The sequence below is a fragment of the Malurus melanocephalus genome, unplaced genomic scaffold (assembly GCF_030028575.1).
Source record: "Malurus melanocephalus ecotype Western Australia unplaced genomic scaffold, MMel_1.1 scaffold_149, whole genome shotgun sequence".
Lineage (NCBI taxonomy): Eukaryota > Metazoa > Chordata > Aves > Passeriformes > Maluridae > Malurus > Malurus melanocephalus.
This window is the reverse complement of record NW_026623381.1, coordinates 1247013-1270602: the sequence shown is the minus strand read 5'-3', so window position 1 is coordinate 1270602 and position 23590 is coordinate 1247013. Positions and strand designations below refer to the sequence as shown.

Sequence of the window (23590 nt, the reverse complement as noted above, 5' to 3'; positions counted from 1 at the left end):
TTTTTTTTTTTTTGAGAGGACTGTGATACTTGCTTTCACAGCTGAGAATGAACAGCCAGAGATGCTGTTTGTCCAAAGCTAAGGTGTCACTGTCCTTGATGAGGAGCTTCTGACAGCATTTAAGATTTGCTGCTCATGCTGATAACAGAGTTAATCCCTCCTCCACTGGGATGAAGAAATCCAGCCTAATCCAAGTTTGATGGATAAGTGGAAGAGCTCTGGACTGTACAGTGAATTAGTGCCTTGGTGCTAGATGCCATTCTTGGAATTCAGGAGGAAGTTTGGGGGCATAAGGACTCAGTCTTGTGTCTCCAAATTGCACCCCCTGCTCTGGAACTGGTGATGGGAGGGATCTCATTGCTGCCTTTTACCTCAATTCAGTTATGGGTCGGGAACTTCACCATTCAGTCATCCTTTCCATTGGTGTTTCCTCACCCTATTCAATATTTCTGGAGAGCAGATACTMTGATTGTCAATGCAGACATAAAGATAATAAATACTACCCTGATTTTTTTGGAGAGAGGAAGAGGAAAAGCCATTCCTGCTCCGGTCAGGGTTAATGCCATTCCCTGAGCAGCATCCAAACCTCACAGGGAAAGGTGAGAGCAGGCAAATCATTCAAGAGCTGCAGGAAGTCCCTGCAGAAATGGTGCTGGAGGATGGGTTCTCCTGTTTGGGAACATTCAAGGGCCCTTCCTCCACTGAAGGATCCGGTGTCTGGATCAGGTGCACACAAAAGTTTGTGGAAGAGTTGAACAAACTCACCTTTTTGCTAAACCACATAATTAACAGCATAACTTACAGGGTACAGCACAMCCTCCAGGCAGCCCTCTCTCTCCACAAAGTGTCTCTGGGAAGCAGAGTGATGGAAGATGTCCATTCCAGACCTGGGCAAAGCTGTGCAATTGGTAACGTCCGATCCCCGCCGTGCTGCTACCACCTCCTCTTCACCTTGTTTTTCTCATTGCTCAACGTTTGTTTTGCCAGAATAAGATGCTAATAAAATCACGCCTAGTTACCAAATTGGTTTTCAAGTGTTGCATTCCAATTATAAAAGCCTAATTCCTCCTTCCACCCACTGAACCTTTTTGGTATTAACAGGCTTTACTATGCAAAGTCATGCAGGGGCTGCTTCGTTTACAGTAATTAAATGAATGTCAATTGTTTTAGTTGTTTCTGAGGGAGAGTTCTACATGAGTATTAGCATGTTCTGCTAACCCTGACGTTCTGCACTTCAGGCCTGCTGCAAACCCTTGGGGGTTGACCACTGACCTGAGACTCCTACCCAGACATGCCAAGTGCATCTCAATGAGACTGAGCTCTTTTTCTCAGTTTCTATGGAACCAGCGGAGCGGAACTAATATAGCATCCGCATATAGATGAAAGAATGAAGAGGAAAAAGGGCTTTACAGCTAAATTAATTAAGCAGATGTACCTGTCTAATTAAAGATGCACTGTCCCTTTTGTACCCTAGCTGCAGTACAAACAGTATTTAAATACACTCTCTACCCATTTCATCTATCAAAATATTTAGTAGGAACACTCAGATGAAGGTGATATTAGCAAGATGAGCTCCCCATGTATTATTAATAGGAGGGCTCCCAATTATGCACGAATGCTGCAGCACATCTTCATAGCAATGGCAGCAAACCCAGCTGCCCAAGCAGTCACCAACCAGCAYATTTGTAACAGGTAGGGCTGTTAAAATTGTCCTTGCCCAGCTGAACACGGGGGTTTGTGGCTGGGCCCTGTGCTGGGAGCAGCTTTGCTTCAGCCTGGTGCTACAGGCTGGGATTTCTCAGCTCAAGAGGCACCAGGGACTCAGCTTGCTTGGATTTGGCTTTCTCAGATTTCAAAAATATTTATTATGAGATTTTAGAGCTGCTCTCAAGGCTCTAAAGTCCAATTCCCATTMATCAACAGCCCTCCCCTCCCAAAAGTATTGAAAATTCTGACTTTAAACTCTCATAAAAAACAGAATATTCCCATTGCCACCTGGACAACCACGGCGTTTCCACCTGAAGTTACTCTACAGGAGCAAGAAGGAAATTTGGTCTGTATTAGACACACACAGCCAAAGACAGCAGCAAAGACTCAAATCTATGGACATCAACAGGACCAGAGGAGTCACCTAAAGCCACAATTCCTCTCTTCTCTCTGCCTGCACCTTCCCAGACACTGAGGCTGCCAGGAGAAACCTGAAGCTCCTCTCCATGCCCTGGTCAGGGGGAATCCACACTCACACACCAGGGAGAAACAAAGGGAGACGTAACAGAGACATCAGAACCAGTTCTCTGAGGCACAGCACAAATGACTCCCCTTCCTTACAGSCATTAAAGATGTGCATTTCCACATCCAACAGCCTTTCATCAGAGATTTTCCAGATAAAAACCATGTACCTGAGTGTTCATTGCTGCCACATCCAGCCAGAACAAAAAAAAACCAAACAACTCTGGGCATCAACCACCCCAGAAAAACAGAAGTTAGTAACTCACCAGCTCCTGCAGCTCATGATGTCCTTGACTGGGCTCTGAAAGTGATGAAGCTGCAATCAATTTTCCATGGCTCTGGATTTCCTTTCCAGCTGGGTCTTTCTGCCCAGCAGAATGGGGATGGTCAGTGCATCTGCAGAGGGGTTTGTCAGCACTTTTTAAGCAATCTGAGTTAGAAAGAGAGGGAAAACCTCTGCCCCCAACCTCAAACACTGCGGAGAAAGTTCACTGCAGAGCTGGGAGCTTTTGTTTTTCTCTTTGCTTTAGGGTTTGCTGGCAGGGGCAGAGGGAGTGCAGGGAGTGGTTTTGGTGGAGAATTAAGACACAAACAGATCTAACAGCTTTAATAATCAAAATTGGCTTCATGGGTATTCCATAGTAAGGACAAAACTACTACTGAGAAACAGAAAAAGATACTTGAATTAAACACAGGACTKCCCCAGCCACAGTGTTTCATGTCTTGCATCATGAAACAAAAGCCAAAAAACTTTCCCTGAAGCCAAATTTCATACCCTCTGTACTTCCCTCAGCCTTGGTGARCTTCAGATTTAACACAGCTTGGCTGACTTCCTCTTCCCTGGTGATAACCTGCCACTGCAGCAACCAGACAGCAAATATCACAGGAAAAAATTTAAAATCAGCTCTTCCAGAAACCACCCCTTTTCATTATAAACTTCTATTTTTTTTACATGGAAGGGGCTTAATGATACAGCTTTCTATAAACTCAAAGACAGCATAAGGGTCTTGGTCAGCATTGACAAAAAAGGCATCTTGGTAAAAATCCTCCAGGGCCTTGACATTCCTGTAATAGATTTCCAGGCGTTTCTCAATATTTTCTTCCTGGTCTCTGGGGTTCTGCCTGAGGCGAGCCTGGATCTCTGGAGTGGGAGCTGGTCTGAACGTGGCGTGGTATCTGGAGAGAGAAGAAATGCCACAATTTCAGCTCGGGCTGAGAACACGGCAGCCACATCTGCAGATCTCTGTGCCTTTGCCTATCATGTTCCTTGCCTCTTTCTGCTCWAGGCTGGGGTTTTAAAACAAAGATTGGAAATTTCAGGGCAGGTAATCTGTCACTTCTGCTCTCAAGAATCCTGGATCCTCAAAGGCCAAGAGYTTCTCTGGAGGTGACACTGTTGGTGTTTATCCACTCCTCACAAGGAGAAATCTCTATTCCATGTCCTGTGCTCCAGGTTCAGAACCATCTCCAGATCTTTTCCTTGTAATTTTTGGTTCCTGTCTTTAAAAACCATCTAAAAAAGCCTAAACTTAAACACAGCCCTGTGTCCAGCATTGCTGGGACCTGTCACTTAAACTGTTTCAAGCTCTCAGACACTTAATTGCTAACATYTTTYCATAGTAGCTCAAGGTAAAAAGAGSTTGATGCACCTGAGATAGGTTTTGGTTATTTTTAATTTTCCAAGTGCCAGAATTTGGCTTCCTTGAATTCACTTGAGTGTGTTCACTCAGTTACTTCAGCAGGAAAGAGGATTTTCATCCTCAGAGCCCTGTAGCAGTGCCACAGCCCAGCTCAGCTGACACCAAAGGAATTTTGATGATGTCCCTACATTGCCAGAGGCTCCCAACAATCTCTGAAAGTTTCTTTGCAATCAAGTGTTTAAATTCCCTGTTGGTAATTCTCCTCTGCTCTAGCACAAAACCAGTTTATCCCTCTTCCTGTACAGCCAAATTTYCTGRAACATTTTGGGATGGATGCAAAACYAAGGAGAGAATCAGAGCCTGTGTCTCTGCAGAGCTGCATCCAAYGATGTGGACACAGAGTTCATTCCACATGGGAATCATTTGGGGCACAGTGAAGGCCAACCCAGCCCTGCAGCCAGAGGGGAAAGGCTTTACACAATGCCAAAGATTAAACACAGCACCTAAAACAATTCAATTCACGGAGAATTGGTGAGGAATAAACCCCAGAGCCTGCGAGAGGGAAGCGTGTGAACTGGAGCAGACACTGAACAGCCTAATCCTAATGATAAGAAATGCAAAGATGTGGGAATGATTTGCTTCAGCCCGTTCCTTTCTGCTGAACAACGCCACTGCTCATTACTAAAGCAAAGAGAGCAGTTACAGCAAATCACTGCTGCTGTCACGAGTTAATGCTGCACCTCRAGTGAGATGTCTGAATAATCATCCATCACGTTGGGACAAATCCACTCTTTATGGCCTTAATCTTGGAGGGTCCACGATTTGCCTTTGGTGCAAGAGGATGCGTTCAGCCTTTGGAAAAGCCAAAGGAAGGTTTAAAATTTAATTGTGGGGAATCATAAAAGCAGCCCACAAGTGAAGTTGTGAACACGTGCCAATTCCAGGTATTCAGGAAGATAAATTTATTTGTGATTTGTTCCATGGAAATCAAGGGTGGGGAGGGCAGGAAAGTTGAAGGTCACTGGTGAGAGAAGGGGTCACCAGTGAGATGAACCAACCCCACAGTGACTCAGGGACTCAAACGAGCTTGCTCTACTGAGCAGGGAATACATGAATACCTCCCAGCAGGCAGGAGCAYCACAGGAGTCTGAGGAAGTAAAATGCAGCAAGTTTTCCATTTTCCCCAGCTGAGAAGCCTTCAAAATTCCCATGGGAATGCTTGGAAACCATCTGCATTTAGGCTAGGTTTCAGACATCTTCCCTCAGCCTTATTTTACCAACCAATTTAGTTACCATTAAAATGTTAAACCTGAGCTATTTGCTGCTGTAGATTTCAGGCACCAGCTTTTAAACCCCCCTGTTCTGAGGAGCTGCTGCAGCRGGAAGTTGGCGCTTCAGGAGCTATGAAAGTTTTAACTTTTCTTTTAAGGAATCCCTGAGCAGGAGCACAGCATTCCCGAGCTCCTTAGATTTCTGAGAAATCTATTTGGTGCTTTCATCTCCCTGGCAGTCAGGAAAATGTTACACACGAGGCAGGAGCGCTCACCTCTCCCCAGTGACGGGATCAATCCTCCGCTGGGACAGGCGCTCCATGATGGACTCGTAGGGGAGATTAAAGAAAAACACCCTGTGGAGAACGGCACAATTAGGTGAATTAACATCCTGGAACATTGCTGTGACCTTTAGAGGGGGAGTTCATCATCACCCAAACCCAGAGCAGAGTTGTGGCAGTGACAGTGCCCTCAAAGAGTGCAGGGTTTCTCTGGGGTTTCACCCTAGGCTTTGTTTGGTCTCCAGGCTCAGCAAGGAACAGGAGCTGTGTGTGACACTGCAGTGTGTGACACCAACCTGGAGCCCCTCTCAGTGTGTCACTCCCTGCTCAGAACCCCAGCACTTCCCTCTGAACTTCTCTGGATCCACTTCCCAACCCAACCAGTGAATAAAATTACAACAACATGCTCCAAAAGGTAAATAAAATAAAAACCCTCTGCTGCTCCTGTCAAGGACAGAAATAGGACTTTTCTGCCAGAATTATGCATTCCTCCAGTGCCCATGAGAGGAATTTTCCCCTCGCTGTTTCAGTCCACTTGCACTTTTTTTGCCCTTGAGTGAGTCCTTTGGTCCCCAACTCCTGTCCTGCATCCTTCAAAGCAGGATGAGTGCTAAGACACAGCACAAGCCCCTGATGCTGCTGACAATTCCCTGTCCCTTCCATCAGCACTGCCAGGGTGTGGGGAGCAGCTCAGTGTGGCTGGGCCTGGCTGGTGACACTGTTAAAGGAAATATTAATGCTGAATGCTTCATTTGAAAATCAGAATCTGCAATTCCCATTGAGCCTGAGCAAGTGAGARTTCTCAGCAGCTGACAGAGGCAGCCCCACGGTGTCACTGGGGTGATCTCCACACCAGGAACAGCTTTTCACAGGAGGAGGGAGCAGGACTCACCAACCCATTTCACAGAGGTGACACAAATGCCCTGCCTTGGATCAAGGATGCAGAACCACAAAACCACACACCAGAAAACCACTGCTGCACATGAACTGCTGTGCCCATCTCACACTGATTCCTTGTCTTTTGGGTTCGTTATAATGGTGCTGTTAATTTTATATTTGTGTTTGAAAACTCCTCAGCAGAAAATTCTTGACAAGCTGCTGAGTTTGAGCAGACATGAATCCCCTGTCCCCCAGCTACTGCAGACCAAAGCAGATCTGTGCAAAGATCACATTCAACAATTAGCTCAGAACAAAATAAAAAAATAAGGCTCCCTTTGAACCTATGAAAATAATTTTTGCCAGCAAAGCACAGCCTGAAGGCTGTAAATACATCTTTCTTTACAACACACCTTCTCCTGCTGCTGCCTTCAAGGCCAGGCWTCCTGTTTTCATTTTTGTCTGCTTCTCACAGGAGATACTGCGTGCTTTAGACATTCACCAAAGGAACATTTTACACTGACTGGGTGGGATCAGACCAGATGAAAGGCTGAGCTTTACCTTGGCATGCACATAGCAGATTACTAGAATCCTTTGTAGGATTTAAAGTTATGAAAATCATCTCTCTTTTCAAATGTTTACAGATAATGACTTCTATTCACACTGTGGTAACAAAATAACAGCCAGGAATAAAACATTCAAGATCTGGGAGATTCCAAAGACAGGAAAAGAACAACAGTTTCAACACTCTTTTATCCCTTACACTCTTAACATTTTGTTTTTCTTTGTTTCTGTTGCCCAACATTGGCACAAAAACGTGATTGTCAGAACAGGTAACATCTGATGATCTGTCTCAAGATGAATATTCTAGTAGAGAGGAACAACATTTACCCAGTCATGATAATTGATACGGCTTCCTATTATATCCTGAGATAAACAAACCCACTGAAGGATTAGAACCTGGCATATCAAGAAAGCTTGTCGTAATTCATACTTAGGAACACAAAAAGTATTATGGTGTTTGAAACAGAAGAGCCTAAAAACTCCACTTAAAAAGCTGCCAACAAAATGAACTCTGAAAGCCTTGTCTGAGATTCTCTTCTCTTCGGAACAAGACGCTGCTTATTATCCAGCCTGGTGTCACCATTAAAGAGGATGCAGGGGAAGATGTGGGAGGTGCAGACATCCCTGCTAATGTGGATTTTTCTCCCCCCACACTCAGGGTGTACCAGCACATGCAGAATTTACTGCTCAGCAGCACAAAYTCCCAATCCAGGGGTCCTTGCAGGGGAAGGTGGGATGCCTTCTGCCACTCCACACATCTCCTGTGGATGAGAGAAAACAACACTCCCCAGGGCTGTCAGTTTAAAATAGTTCAGAAGCAAGGAAAAAAAAAAAAAGATGAAGGGGAAAACCACTGACAGAACTACAGTCTAGACTTAAAATACTTCCAATTAGAAAGCTTTATTACCATTTTGAAGGAGACACRTACCCCACACAGTCTATTATGCAGCCCCAGGAGGTTTACTCACATGAGTAAAGCCTATTTACATGGATGCAGGCTGGGAAGTGTTAGCCTTGGCTATCTGATACATCTCCTGCAGCTCCTCATGGTACTTCAGAGCAACGTTTGCCCTCTGTCCCTCTCTCAGGCTGCTCTGGCTCTGATATCACATATCAAACCTGACTCTCCAACTGTCCAGGGAACACATTCTTTGGATTTCTCTTGGAAATCCTCACGACACAGAGAGCAGCACCCATGACCTTGAACCTTGATAACTGGAACAACTCCCTGCAAGAACTGCAGAGCTTGGCCCCTTCCACGCAGCCAGTGTGATTTTCTCACATAAATGCATCCTCTGTAAAGCTCACTTTAGGAATCAGCCAGGCTTTGTATGTTGTAATGTGTCACAACTCCTATCAAGGGGAAATATGAAACAGATGTCASCAGAACTGGTAGACAGGGAGGAGAGGAAACACAGCCTCATATCAAAGTACACGACATTACCCTGCTGGATTAGCATCCAGCACAGCTCCCCTCCCAGAGCTCCCAGTTCAGCTGCAGGAGGGGAGGGAGTGGTGTCAGTCAGCAGCAAGGTGAGGGAGGGCAGAGGGGCACCAGAATCCTCAGTTCTGTGCCACAGGCTCGGGATCCACCTGTGGGCACCCAAAAATCACTGGCACCCAGGTGGAGACTGTGGGGTGCAGCCTCTGAGGTCTCTGAGGAGAAATTTCCCCCTGATTCTCATCGAGTGAAAACAAAGGGACTGCTAAGCACTCTCTGTCCTCCCTCCTTTGTTCCATCTCCCAGGAGAGGGATGTGGGAAAAGGTCCAGTCCTGTCAGCTTTTATAGATACTGAACCTGTGAACACAAATGTTAAAAGGCACAAAAAATCCGTGTCAGAATGCTGCCTCTTCCTCACCGTACTTGACATCACTTATCTAATCTGGTGCAGCTTCCAGATACATTAGAGAGATTAAATTCCAACAAATTAATAATGATGATGACACCTTCACTGTGTACCCAGTCAAATGAGAACTTGCTGCCTTTGGATGGTGATGAAATGTACTCCAGCCCTAACAGCTGGAATATAACTCTGTTTTCCTAGCAGCCATCTGGCATTCCAAAAGACTATTCCAACCACTTCTGGCTTCTGACTATTCAGACGGTGTCATCTAAGAGCCTGGAGGTCACCAGGGTGTCCTGATGATCYCCCTGTCAAACAGAGGAGGAGAGGGAAGAGCAGGGGTGGCAGAGGTGTTGCTTCAGCCCTGATCGTGAGACAGCATTTTTGGAAGAACGTGTCCCAGCCACACCAAAAGTGAAGGATTTGTGACCTACACGACAGCATTCAGCTAATCCCGAGCTGCATTTGCTCCAGATGGCAACCAACCCCCTTAATCCAAGTTATTAACTACTGGCAGTGCTCGCTGCTGTCCTCACAAGAATTTATTTGGTGGTGGTTTTCCTCTGTTCTGGATATGAGGACACAGCCTTCAAACACCTGGAATGGAGAAATCAGGGTGTTGCTGTAAGACCAGCAGGTGCTGTGTGCCTGAGCCCTGATCCCTGTGCTGGGGAATAAGGAACTCTCTGCTGAGGACAGTCCCTTTCTGGGATGGCTCCCCTGCCCTGCCAGCTGCTTTCACATCTCCWGAGAGCTGAGGCTCTCCTGTGAGCCAGCTCCTGGCACTGAGGCACAGCTGCTTCATGAGCCTGACCTAGATGGATCCAGATGTTGGCTGCTCTAGACCTGAGCTATTTACTCAGGTCAGAGTCTCATTCTTGGCATTTCCCATTACTTGGAGTTGCTCTGGACTGACACTGGTGCAGTGGAACCCAAAGCCAAGCCCTCTGTATAAAACCACTCTCTGTAAAATTAGATTGATGCCATTCAATCTAATCGAATTCATACCTTCATGTTTTGATTTAAGGATGTAAAAACAACACACATAATATCTGAGATAGGATCCTGATCCCTACCTGACTTTGCTTGTGGCTATACCAGGGCCAGATCAAGCTTTGCAACCAAGTTAGGATGCTCAAATTAAAACAAAATTACATCACCAGCCACCACTAGGCCATTTTTAATGCAGCTTTTAAACTTTTGAGTTGAAACTGCAACTTTAAAAATAGCAAGCTATTAATCTTTCCCTTATTTTCTTGACTCCTATATATCTTCTCCGWTGCAGGCAGGTACCAGCTGCCATATTCCCATTCTTCACGCTCTGCACTCTGCAAAAAAAAAGAGGCCCCTGCTGGCCAATTCTTGTTTAAAATTGTGCATAATTGATAGTGGCAAATCTACCCCAGCTGTGTCTAAAACCTCTCCAGGGGCAAGAAAAACACTCTCTGTGACTGTCATTAACTACTAAATTAGCAAGTGTTCCTGGCAGTTTACAATGCACCACATCAGTCTGCTTTAAAAAAAAGAAAAAAAAAAAAAAAGAATGTGAAGATCACATGCCTGTGTGATCTCAAAGTTATGGCAAACTTTGCTGGCAGAGCTTTGACAGAACCTCAGCTGAATCAGAGCAAAAGAGAACAGGAAGGAGAAAGTGAGAGAGAGAGGAAGAGACACAAAGTTGCTTTTTTTTCTAGGCAGACAAATAGAAATCATCAAATTCAAGGCTAGAAATAATTGTGCCTTTCATGAGAACAWCTTACTCCACATGGAGATATCAACAGTGTTACCTGATGTTATGGCACAATTCCCCATGGAAAACAACKCTCCTGGAGGACTCGGTCCTGGCAGTGCAAACGCCACAAATTTGTAATTGAAATATAAARCTGAGAGAGAGATGAGGCCACTGAAGTGTAAAGATGCAGCAGGTCCCTAAAAGGCCACCACAGGTACAATCCTCGTGTGAGCCCTGGCACAAACACAAACTCCTCCCTTTGGTTCACAAAGCAGCCAAAGCAGGCGGGGAAGGAAATCACAGAGCTCTCACAAATGCATGGAAAAGCCTTGGGGGGCAACGTGGACTGAACTGGCAGAGGGACAAAACCATCCCTRGAAACTGTTCTGAACTGGATAAACCCTAATATTCTGATTGTTAAAACCAACCACATTACTTGGTTACAATGTTTCCCAAAGTGCACAAAACTGTACCAACTTCTGGATTTTACGAGTCAGACTGGAGTGGGATGGCAGCTTTCATCAAGGCACAAAAACCATCTGCATTGGAAAAAGGTCTTTTCCTTGGGTAGCACCACTGAGTGATAACAACAATATGACAAATAAAGTCCAACTTGACAGGTACAAAAAGGTTCAGATTTGAATCCAGTGCCTAATCCCAAATAAAACCCTGACCATCTTGTCTTTGTTGACTTTCCAGACAAAGATACTGACTGGAATTCAGTCACATCAATTCCCCTAAAGACACCTTGAAGCTGAAACCTTGGCTAAGCCTCTCCTCAAACACTGTGGCCCAGACACAGCATCCCAGGCATGTTTTATTTCCACAATTACATTCTGCACCCCCAAATCCCMTCTTGAACAGTAAAATTACACAGATCCCATCTCCCTTCTCCCCTGGCGTGTTCAGGGCTCACTGCAGCTCCAACCAGGGGTTTTGCCCATGGGTATCCAGCCTACAAATGCTCTGCTGAGGSTGCATCACTGACTGGACACAATAAACTGTGAATCACAGTTTGTTCCCTTCCCTAAATACTCCTCCTGTGTGTCTCTGCAACGGATAAAATGATCCTTATCTCTTATTTATGGAAGRAGCTGTTGGGAGGTTTTGTTCACTGATTTCTTTCAAATTCTGGGGTATCTTCTGACGAAAGATGCTCGATTCTATTTTAGGGAATAATTTCACCCTCTAGGTTTCACCCATAAGGGAAAAGGCATTGAGCAAACACCAAAACACAGGTTAATCAGCACAAGTGTTTTGCTCATTGAGCTCTTCCCATGTTTCATGGGATGACAAGCCATTTCCAGCCAGCAGATCTTTTCAAATGGATGCATTTGTGTGGGRTAAGTACAAAAGGCAGCTGAGTGGGGCTCTATTCCCAGGACATGGCTGCTGGCCAGGGGATGGAGATGCACAGCATTCCTTGGTGGCTGCAGATGTTCCTTCCCTCCASCAGCAGAGCACAGTAATGACTCTGCTCCATCTTTCCAGCCCCAGCTGGATGAGCTGGGCTCCAGCAGCCCAGACAGCCGAGGTGACAGAGTCCCTCCCTGTCCCACCCTGGTGTGTCTCAGTGTCCCAGCGGTGCCACAGCAGCTCACATGGGGAGAGAGGCGCTGGCTGCCTGGCTGACAGAACAATGGGCTGGCTCTGGAGCTGGGATAAAGCAAAGCAGCTCCACAGGCTCACAGCAGTAGAGAACCAACCCCAGGCCTTTGGGCAGTCAGAGCCCTTCCAGTGATGTGCAGGACTYGGGGCTGTGTCAGCATCACAGAGCACAGTGAAAGGCACACAGAGACACAGCAAATGTTTTTGTAGGAGTGGCTTCGATGCATTTTTAAAGCTTCTTTTGAGGAGGCAACATTAACTCTTTCTGTGTGCAATAAGTGGTTTGGATGCATTAATACCTCCATTCTGAACTGCTTTACATTTCTCCCCTCATTTCCATTCTTTGCCTCTTCCTTACTCTCAGCTGTTATTCCAGCATCTTGGCATTCCCCCTGGAGTTCATTCCAGCGGTGCTTTATGAATCACAGGATAAGATGGCAGCCAGCAGTGCTTTCCAGAAGCGTGGCTGGCACCATTTCTGCCCTGCACAAGGTTAATCAAACCCCTCCTCAGACAATCCACAGCTTCTGCAGCCCCAGAGGCCCGAGGTCAGGAACCTGAACCCTCTTCCCCAAGTGCAGGCGTGTTTCCTCAGATCCCCACAACCCTGCCCTGCCTTAATTAGATTCTGCAAAGCAAATCTGGAGTGGAGCAACAACTCCAGGGTKAAGCACCAGCAAACTCATCTCAGGACTGGTGCCTTTGCTACCTGTCTGCATCCTCTCTCCAACACCTTCTGCTCCTAACAAGGAAACCCAGACTTTTCCTCCTTATTAAAYAAACTGAATCAAATTTAGAGTAAATGATGTTTGACCCCCACCCCCAACATTTGAACACTAACTTTTGTCGTTAGCAAGATATTTGGTRTGTAAAAATAAATAAAAGAACTGACACCAAAAAAGTGTATGATTTAGGGGCAAGGGGAGGGAATAAAAGAATGGATTATAATGTGTCATTTTATATATGTGTCAAAGGAAACCAATTTCATAATAGGGAATAAAAATTCCCTGTTTAAATACTGTCAAATAAATCCTCAAATGTAATAGGGTTCACTTCTGGGGAAAGGAAAACTAAATCTGATTAAATATTAATGTGGCGTAGTATTAATTAAGAGAGAAAAAAGTCCATCAAGAGAACCCCAATATGTTTACTGTGTCCCCAGGAAGCTGGAAAATTTCACAATCAAGTGTGTAAATGTTCTAAAAAAGGGTCCTGAATATTTTATGAATATTTGTCATAAAACAGAAATAATAACCACTGTGCAGAGCTATTAGAATTAATATTTATGCTGCCCGCCATGAAATATTCATGGGGACAGAGAAAGGGGGGCCCGTAAGACAAGAATTAATTTACATTGGGCTTGGTTTACCCGCTGGCTTGATGTTTAAAGACGGCTTGACAAGGCTCCATATGAATCCGTCAGTCACTTGCAGCGGTAGGTGGGGTGAAGGCAGGGGGAGGCAGGGGGGGAGCGGGTCCAGGCTGCTGACAGCTCACAGATTGAGTTTCTGACAGCCCTTAAAAAATCTAAACGGCCCCCCACCTTTTTTTCCTTCTTCCATTGCCCAAGGCGCTCTGTACTGCCACCGTTCATCCGATCTCCCCTTCCATCTGCTGAAATTAAGGAATTAATGAGCGCTATACACTTTACAGCAGGCCCCAGGAATGTTTACTGGTGATTAAATTATAATGCAGCCGAGCTGTATAATTCATGAACCAATTAAAGGAAGTGTTAGTTGATTTGATGGGATGAGGACGTACAAAAAGCATTTAACTAATAGGGAACCGTGGGCTGCCGGGCGCTTTGGCTTTCTCGGATTACGCGGCTAATTGCTCTGCTTTATAGGGCTGTCACAGATAGCCATACATATTTCATTGTTCTCAAATACTTCAATTGTTTGCTTTCGTGTTGCTGCTGTAATATGTAGAAGCCCAGCCAAACTTCAGTGTAGTTAAAGCAGCACTCTGCAAAAGCGGGTTGCTCTGAGAGGAGGGAGGGACGAGAGGGGCACGGGGAGAAGGCTGGCTGAAAAGGAGTAACTTAAAGCCTCAGAGTTAAATGTCACTCAGCAATTACATGATTAAAAGGTGCAACATATGATAGTCTTTTGTTTTACAACTTTTTGGACACTAATATTCTATGCTGACTTCACCGCAGAGAAAATATTGGTGCGCCGGGCTGCTTTTCGCTTTTTTAATACTGAGCAGCAAATGAACAAGGTGGAGAGGGAAGAATTAAAAAAAAAAAAAACAGCAAGGAAGAACTAGATTGCTGCAGTTATCAAGAATAACACGTTGTGGTTAAAATCACATGGTTTGATATTCTAAAACACAGGAGAGATGAAGGAGGTTGATTTCCCACCCGGGAGAACGCTCAGTGTTGAACTCATAGAGCTGCTGAGTCAAGCGAGCTGCTCATCCCAACAAMTGCAGTTTGTTGCACAAGGAGTGGGGGGATTTGCCATTCCTGCTGTTTCACAGAGCACTCCCCCAGAGCTGACAGGCCAGGATTTGATGAAACAGATCCTCTGCATTTGAAGGGCTCTATCAGTCAAGTTACTTCTCAGCCAAAACAGGCACGTTCCTCCAGCAGTGCAATCCCCAGCCTGCACCCACCAGAATTGCTGAAGAAATTAGGTACCATCACATAAACATCACACACAGGCACTGTTTCATGTTAGACCCTGGAATCTATTGAATAAACAAGATGCTGGGTGAATATTGGATTTCTGTAACAGAATGATGAAGATTGCAAACCTCCATGTGTCCCTGACACGGTGAATTGTCACCCACCTCAGGGACACTGTGGCAAATCCTGACCTGCCTAATTTGGAGCTTTACATCTCAAAGAGTTGTACAAACACCAGCTCAGCACCTTCCAAGATAAGTTATTATGTAAAGTTTATAATCTGGTTCATCCCTTTCCTCGCACCTGTTCCCCTCAGGATTTGGTTTTGGAAAGCAATCCCTGTGGAGCCCTCCACCAGAAACGCAGAACATCTTTGCAACAGTGCAGGTGTTCAGCAGGGAGGCAAGAGACCTACATTCTGTGAACACTTATTTTTTTCTAAAAAGCAGAGCAAATCTACATGGCCCCAGGAAGAAGGATCTGCACATCCCATTTCCCAGGGCAGCACTCAGAATAGCAGGCTCGGGGCAGTCTGGGTGAAAAAAATTAGTTGGGGCACTAAAGAAAAAAGATTTCTCATATAGCCTGACCCTGACATTAAAAAAGATACCATGCAATTAAAAAATTATTTTAAATAATTCCATTTATTCAGAATTACCCCATATTTATAGTTTCCCCCCACCTTCTGGGTTAAGTAATTTAAAACTTTGGCTTAAGACATGAGTTTAACAGGTAGGCTCCCAAATAAGGGATAATGACACCAGTCATGCAGCAGAAAAACTTGTCATCAACCCACTGGGAGGCTGAGCAAAATGGATTGCCTGCTCTGGAAAATAGAAAGGTTAAATTGTCTGGGAGAGAAAGTTCATCCTAAACTCACCTAAGTGGGCAGTGCCTCAGCTCTGAAATCTGACTTTTCAGATAATCATGGGGACAGTTCTACACACAACACGTGATCTTATGAGGCTTTGAGCTGCCCATTGTAGGATTAAAGACATCTGCAATTAGGTAAAATTTATTARAATTAGGTAAAATCCATTTCTGACATTCAGCACCTGGGACAGCAGCAAAGAACACTCGTTAGTAACAAAAAGTGTTTGTGCAGAAAAACTGAGCTCAGCCTCTGTCCCAGGAACTGAGCAGCTGTGGGTGTTAGATGGGGAAAAGCAGAGGTGGGAGCAGGCTCAGGAATCACTCTGTGCCAATGATTGCTAACAGGGAACGTCAGAACCTGGCAATGTCAAGGAATCAGAGGCACTGCAGAAAGTATTTTCTTTGTGTCTTTTGAAGTGCCCTGGATACAATCAATCATACAGAAAAAAAACCAAAAAAAAACCAACCTCCCATATTTTGGTTCAATGTGGAAAGGACTATTTGCATTTCAATATGTTCAACTTATCCTGCCAATAAAAACATGGAATGGTGAAGAAGAGATCAGGCCACTGGAGTGAAAAACAAGAGATGACATCCTGCAGACCTTTCAGATAAAACAACTTCTTGTTTGTAACATTTCTGTTGATGTCCCAATATTTCTGAATGATTGGGTTTTCAAATGAGATCAGTCAGCATGCAAATAAGGAAACAGGATCAAAACATCTCCCRTATCTGATTGGATAGAGAAATTATCAAAAGGCCCTTTTTTCATATCAAATTTCCATCACAAAAGGTCAAACTTTCAACTCCCATTACTTTTGCTAACTGCATTTCACTGTGCCTGCCAGCTCATTGCTGCTGCTATTTTCAGARGAAAAAACAGAGAAGTAACAAACGATTCCATCTTCTCCCACATCTGTCAGACAGGATGGACAAACATTTTTTAATCTTACTCAGTTTTTCTCTATAGCCCTCAAAATCCTTGCAGCCAAAACATCCCTTCTAACCTGATTAGCTATTCCYGGGTTGTTTTTATTTTTCTTACAGGTTCTCTTCTTATTTTCTAGCCCACAGACTGACAGAGCACCAGCTGTGTTGCCAGGATGTTTTGTTCTACAATTTGGCCATTTAAAACACTTTTTGATGTGTGCTTTCCTAAAATATATGTCCCTGTGTTGTCTGGCTGGACTGATGCCTAAATACACAAATAATGGATGTTCCAGAAATGGCCCAAGACTCCAAGGTTTTGCTCAAAACCCTCAGCTCACACAAACTCAGAGAAGCMGCTCAGCACCCCGAGGTGCCATCCGCTGCTTTTCAGGTTTAAAATTGAATTTTGAACAGCAGGGATAGCAAATGGGGCAAGCATAAGAAAAATGAATTCATTAGGAAATTCGCAGGACTCAATGTATTTGTTGCTAGTCCCATAAAAATTCTCCCTCAACATTATTATCATTGCAACATATATAACCCATCAGATCAGTACCTGGAGATTTCTGTTATTCTGATTTTCTCTGTTGTTCTTATTACTCAACAACTAAATGCTTCACAAAGCCATTTCCTACAGAAATATTTATGTTCCCAAATGTTTATTGGCCCCTCTATCATGATCAAGTTTTTATGAGCACTCTATACAGAACTCTGAATTAAATACATAATTCCTGCTCTCTCAGATCTTGGCTCGATGCTGTGTTTGTCTGTTTTACACAACCAGGCACTGTGGTGAACCACAGAACACCTCACAGAAAATCTAATTTATATGGTAAAGATATTTCTATCCACACTGACTGCGTGGGCTGGTGATTACAGAAAGTTAATGAGGAYGAGGAGGATGGAGGGTTTAAATTCCATTAAAGGCTTTTATTCATTGTGCTGGTTTTCCTGAACAACCTCTTTCACAACTGTGGGCTCTGAACCAACACTGGCTGGAAGGAGATGGAGGAAATGTCACACAAATGCTTCTACAGGTGCCCACAACAGCTCAGCTACAGAGAATAATCCACCCTCAATCCCCTGGAACTGCTCTCAGCCAGGAGCAGAGAACAGCTCAGACAGGAGCTGTTTTTCCAGATTACTCCCCTCATCTCTGATTTTTCATTTTCTWTCTCTTCTCCTGTTGATCAGAAGTGCCTTTAGTGATTTGTCAATGTCTCTGTGTTGCCACTAAACTAAAATTTTGGCCTCWCTACCAATATCAGATCAATGTTCTCAGCTTTTTTGGTGCCCAACAAATGTCAGTTACAGAATAAAGAGAGATTTTTTGCATATAGATTCTTGGGGATGGTTGGAGCAGTGCCAGGGGAGGTTTAGGTTGGAATTAGGAAAAGATTCTTCTCCCAGAGGGTGGTGGGGCCCTGAACAGGCTCTCCAGGGAATGGTCACAACCTCAGAGCTCCAGAGAGTTTGGATAACAGGGGACAGAGTGGGATTGTTGGGATGTCCTGTGCAGGGCCAGGAGTTGGACTGGATGATCCTTGTGGGTCCCTTTCAGCTCAGGATATTCTGTGATTCYATGAAAATTACACTGAATATATTTTATCTATAAGTCTCTACTCTTCACAAGTCTATTACTATTGAAACTTAATCACCAGGCCACTTAAATGGATAAAAAGTCATTATCTGAAAGGTTAAAATCTGTAGCATTCTCTTTTTTCCTAAGACAAGTCTGGTCAAAGGTATTTTGAGGATGAACTGAGGATTTGAGTCACTAGGTAAGGTCTGGAGCTCACAGGATTTAATAATGGGCTCTTCAGAGTAGATGAAGGAAATATAAAAGATCTGGTGACTAGAAACTATATTTGACATTCAGATATATTCATGATGGAGGTGTGGGATTCTGATGATGAGTAACTGCAKAGTGAGTTATTCACTCTTGGATTGATTGCACAGGCAACTTTTAAACAGAGTGATTTTTCCTCCCAAAGATACTCTAGTTCAAACAAGACTCTGTCTGAATCTGTTGTGAATTACAATGCGTTTGGAATTAATCAGACAGAATCTGACATTTAACAGGAAAGGAAAAGATGGAATTTTCTTCTTAGAACTGTTTTAAATGGAGACTCCTGTTCCTTAAAAGGCCCAACCACTTTGCATAACTGTTTGTACCCAGGAATAAAGTGAAGGTAAGGGCACTCACCTCTGCTTGCARCTTGCACATACCAGGAAAATGTGAAAAGCTGAATGTTTACATTATTTTCTCCCTCAATACAACACAGAATCCTGCCTAACACCATAACRAAAAACACCTTCTACAAAATCAAATCCTCTGGCTCTTCCGAGGGCAAAATTTCCAGGTTGCCCAACAATTAAGGATTTTCCAAATGCAAACTCACTTTCCACACAAATTCAGCAGCACAGACTTTGTGCACCTTRTGAGAATGAGGCACAGGCACAAACATGAGCCCTTTGCAGAATGTTTGTTAAGGGCAGAGAGGAAACCAGAACAGGTTTTTGTCTCGGCTTCCAGGAAAGATCTTCCACTGCCATTACCATAAATCACCCCAGAATATCCACAGTGATAGAGCACCTTTCATTAAATAAAAAAAAAACACTGCAGCTTCTTTCAGAAGCACTGCCACTTGCCATTTCTTTGAGGTAATCAGATAGCTGTTAATTAATAAACCTGTCAGGTGAATCGTCCTGCTCGGGTCATCATTATCCATTCTGTAACAGAATCCTGCTCTCATCACTGCTATCCACCCCATAGCTTCCAGCTCAATTAACTTAATGCTATGCAAATGAGAGGCTCTCCTCATCATTAGCTTATAGCCCACAAATGTTAATAACATAATTGGGCCTTCAACAGGGTAATTAGACACGATTTCTTCCATTAGTCTTACAAGGCTAATTATTGTTGATAGGAGAGAGGGGATGAGTCCCAGTGCTGCATGCAAAGAGGGGCATCTGGTTAAAGCAAATATAGACAAAACATCAACAAGGTAAAACAACAGTTGAGATCCAGAGCAGGGTCAGGTAGGGGTGGACGGAAGGAAGAAAGAAAGACACCATCAGGAGAAACTTAGGAACCACTGGAGAAATTCTCTGWGAGACAGGAGCTAAACCCAAATATCCAGCCTGAGCACTGAAATAACCAGTGATGCTTAATAAATCCAAGGAAGCTCCTAAAAGTTTTTGCAGACAGGACAATTGCGAGGCTGTGCTGATCAAAATCCCCAGGTTTGAGATGCAAATGTGCAGCCATAGAGTATCCCTTAAGAACTGAATTTGTTCCTCCATTTCCCAGGTTGTTGTGCCCAACWTTCTCTCCTGCCACCACTGGGTTGGCTGTGTTTGATCACAAGATTTTCCTGAGTAACTTGCTGTAAGAACTACAGGAAATGGTCTCAAGTTGAGCCAAAGGAAGTTTAGACAGATAGTAGGAAAAAACATGGCAAGTTCTCCATACCCACCAGCACTTAGCTTTGACAGTTCAGTGTCTTACTGCAAAGTGTTTGAAAAAAGARAGGTCAGTCTGAAGAGCTCACAGCACTGAAAGAGTTGAGAAAACACATTATTTCTTTATCTTGTATYTGTTTAACTTTGGGGCACATTCATGGCCAACATGAACCCTTTGATTTCACTGCAWGTATGTGAGGAGGAACTTTTCCTATAGACTTGTCCTGAAAATCACCTTAAATTAAGTTCACTGAAGCAGCAGCTTTTACTGGAAGGTTAAATGAAATCATTGCTCTTTTAACCTGCTGTACCTTGACCTTTGGTCAGAGTCTCAAAAGAACAGAATTGTTCACTCAGTGAGTATCAGTGGGATATTAATCAGCATTCCTGTCAAAAGACTATGAGACCACAATTYTTTAAGAATTATTTTTATCAAAGCATGACTCTGTCCTGCTGAGCAAAGAGATCCAGCACCTGTTGGAAAAGGGTAATGTTTAAAAGCCTCTGTGGAACGGAAAAAAGTCTTTCACAAAATGCATTTCAAGCCTTAAAAAGGACAGTATTCTGTAATATGGAATTTTGTGAGAACAATGAATTTAGGGACAGAAAACACGACCCTTGCACAGCATAAAAGCCCTGGGTCACCTCTTACACCTGARCCAAAGGAAGCCAATTTAAGTGATAGTGATTAATACATTTATGTGGTGATCCAAGCCCATAGAATTAGATCCAGTCAGACATCAGGGATCATTCCCACACCTTCCCTACAGAGTAAACCATGGCAGGATTCACTTCCCCTCCCTTAAATTGCCCTGCACTTCCTMAATTTACTTACTGGAAAATTCTGAGCAAACATCTTGTTCCAAGGCAAACAGCAGTAAATCCACTGATGTTTTAATGAAGATTACACTTTCTAATCCTCACRGTAATGACAAACCAGTCTCCATTCAATATTACTTGTCAGTTTTAATCACCAAATCTGGATTGTATTTGCTACAGACTGATGCACTTGTCTTCCCAGATCTTCAGCCTGGAGAATCCAAGAAAAGCAGCACAATGCCTGTTTCACTGATGGTTTTCTGGATGAGCCAATTTTGCCACAGCAGCTCTGAGTGAAGCCTAAATCTGGGATTAGTCTCAGATCCAAAGAGATCAATAAATCAGAGCATGGTTGGCACAATCTTGTCCACGTTTTCATCCCAGAAATCCTGAATTCCTGTAGTTATGGAGTTCATAAACTCAGTTTTAACTTGTAGATGTAAGGGCGGCCTTACTGCATTTACTCAGAAGAATATTCAGCCAAATTGTGTTACCACACCACTGAAATAATCAGCAAGATATGGACACGATGGGAGATGCTGGACAACCCTGGCCAGATCTCCTTCCCCTCGTGCTTCCTCAGACACCAGATTTACAGTTCTTCATTTACAGTTCTCATATATACAAAACTCTCCTTAGTTTTATCTATATATGTTCTCTTACCCAATGCAAAAGTAAATGCATTGGTAAATTAAATTGAAATGCTGCTACACCTTTAAATATAAAGCTTTCCTCCCTCATTTATTTTTAAAAATATTTTAATTCAAAATTTTCTGATTCTAGGCAGATCTCAAAACCAGTATCTTCATTAAAAAAAGCTCCTAAATGCCACAAAATCAGCCTTGCATGTACACRATTCTTATTTGTGTGTGAGCTACTGAGTTAATGAAGGTGAAATTTTGAAAATAACTGCTTTAGACCATGCAGAAATAGTTAGAGTTGACAAAGCACATCATATTTCACCCTGTGAGACCAATCAGCATTGCTGTCCATGAAATGCACTGGTGGTGCATGACTGTGCAGCCACAGCTTTCCCAACATCCCCATCTTGGCAGAATTGTTGGTTCAGAGGGACTCTGTACCAGGGAGAGGAGCTGCAGGATGAGCTCTCACAGGGCATTCACAGCATCTCCAGCACTGCTGGATCCCAGCCCAGAGCCGGTCCTGGAAAGGAGATGAGCAGAGATAAACTGGGAGAGCTGAGGGAAGCCAGGAGAGTTCAGAGAGCTCTTGGGGATGATTCAAAATGTGTGAAAAACACTTGGCAAGAGGGGAAAGGCACAGGTTAGATTTGGTTATTGTTGARATGAGAACACTTTGATTTCTGTGACTGTGTCACTTCATTCCTTAAACCAAAGTCGTGTTTAAATGAATGCCCTGAACAACTTTTGCTGATTTTAGATTGGCATCACGAAGTTGTCATTGGACTGAGACACGAGTGGTTTGCTTTGTCTTGTCCAAAACTTGCTACCAGTGCCAAAGACATCGAAAGCAGCCCAGATTCTGCTGTTTTTACAGATTTTTTTCCTGCTCTGGCTCAGTGCTGAGTTCAGAAAGACAGACTTGGTAGAAACTTCCAAGAGAAACAGTTCCAAYGTAAGGGCAACCAGGATAGAAAGTCTCCAGGTTTTCTCATGTTTCCTCATTTGTGAGAGAAAGTTACTGCAGAAAAATCTCCCTCCTTTCAGCAGCAAAAAGAATGAAAGGCTTGTGCATGTGGCTTGGAGTCCTTAAAAATAACAATAAATATAAAAATACTGACTTAGAAGTAGAAGCTTTTCTTCTTTCTCTTCCTGGAGCTTGCTGAGATCAGAGCACTCCTTAATTGCTGCATCCAGGATTTCACCAGACAAACTCCAGCCATCAAAAGGAGCTTGTATGAGATGAGGTAACTTCTAAAAATAATCCCTGCCTCCCACAACTGAAGCCAAATATACCTCCTATTCTTGTTGGAGCAGAATCAGCTTGTGACAGCAAATGCAGCATCCTACAGAAAGCCCATGGAAGGAATTTAAAACTGCATTTGATGTTTTGCTATTGCTGGCTCAAGATGCATATTAATGCTTTTCCTCAGGAGAGAAAGGCTCTTCTGGGACCAATATAGGTCAGGCAGAATGTGCAGCAGAAGTGACATAATCTTTTTATTGTAATCATCCAATTTTCTGTCTATTGGATTATTTAAGAGCGAGAGCTTCTATTCAGATTAGTGTTAGGAGGGAAGAGAGGGCACAGTCTGCTGAGGAGGAGGAGGAGAAGGGAGAATGAGGATTCCCCACCAAGGATAAACCCTGGAAATCTGAATRAAGAGCTGTTTCCAGTGGGTTTGTGGGGACAAATCAGTGGGTGGGTGGGGTTTTGGACTACCTATAACTCTGGGAGGGCTGACCAGAGGCCTCATGCCACAGGGACACACGAGGGAGGGGGACATTCCCAGATATATTTTGYCCATTGTGCCATCCTCAGTGATGCCTCTTGCACTGGAGTGAGATCAGGAAACAAAGGTAAATGAGTTAATGACAATCTTGTCAATGAGCAGGGTAAATCTCCAAACACACCAAGAGATAAGGCAATCACTGAATTAGTCCTGGAGCTTGGAAAAGGCTGCAGGAGCAGAAACTGTGGATTGAACAGATCCCATTCACTGAGTGGAGCAGAGTTGTTTGCAAGGTCACGTCAGAGGAAGATTTGCTGATTTTGCCCAGAAACACTGGGGTTTGGGTTGGGGAACAAAATTTGTTGTTTTTCCCCTTTGGCCAGGGTGCTGTGGTCCCTCAGAGCACAGCTCTGGGTGCACACTCAGTACATAGTTCACTAAGACTTTTCCTACT

At 43.9% G+C, this 23590-nt stretch overlaps 1 protein-coding gene across 1 annotated transcript in view; it reads right to left on the bottom strand.

Annotated features, from left to right (window-relative positions):
* Positions 1-2556: 2556 nt before the first annotated feature.
* Positions 2557-23590, bottom strand: part of AK8 (adenylate kinase 8) — a 65925-nt gene continuing 44891 nt past the window's right edge. Inside the window, exons 12-13 of the mRNA XM_057371575.1 lie at positions 5416-5496; positions 2557-3405 (exon numbers count right to left, since the gene is read on the bottom strand). Of these exons, the coding sequence (XP_057227558.1) occupies positions 3159-3405; positions 5416-5496 (328 nt within the window). The 3' untranslated portion in view covers positions 2557-3158. The remainder of the gene's footprint in view (positions 3406-5415; positions 5497-23590) is intronic.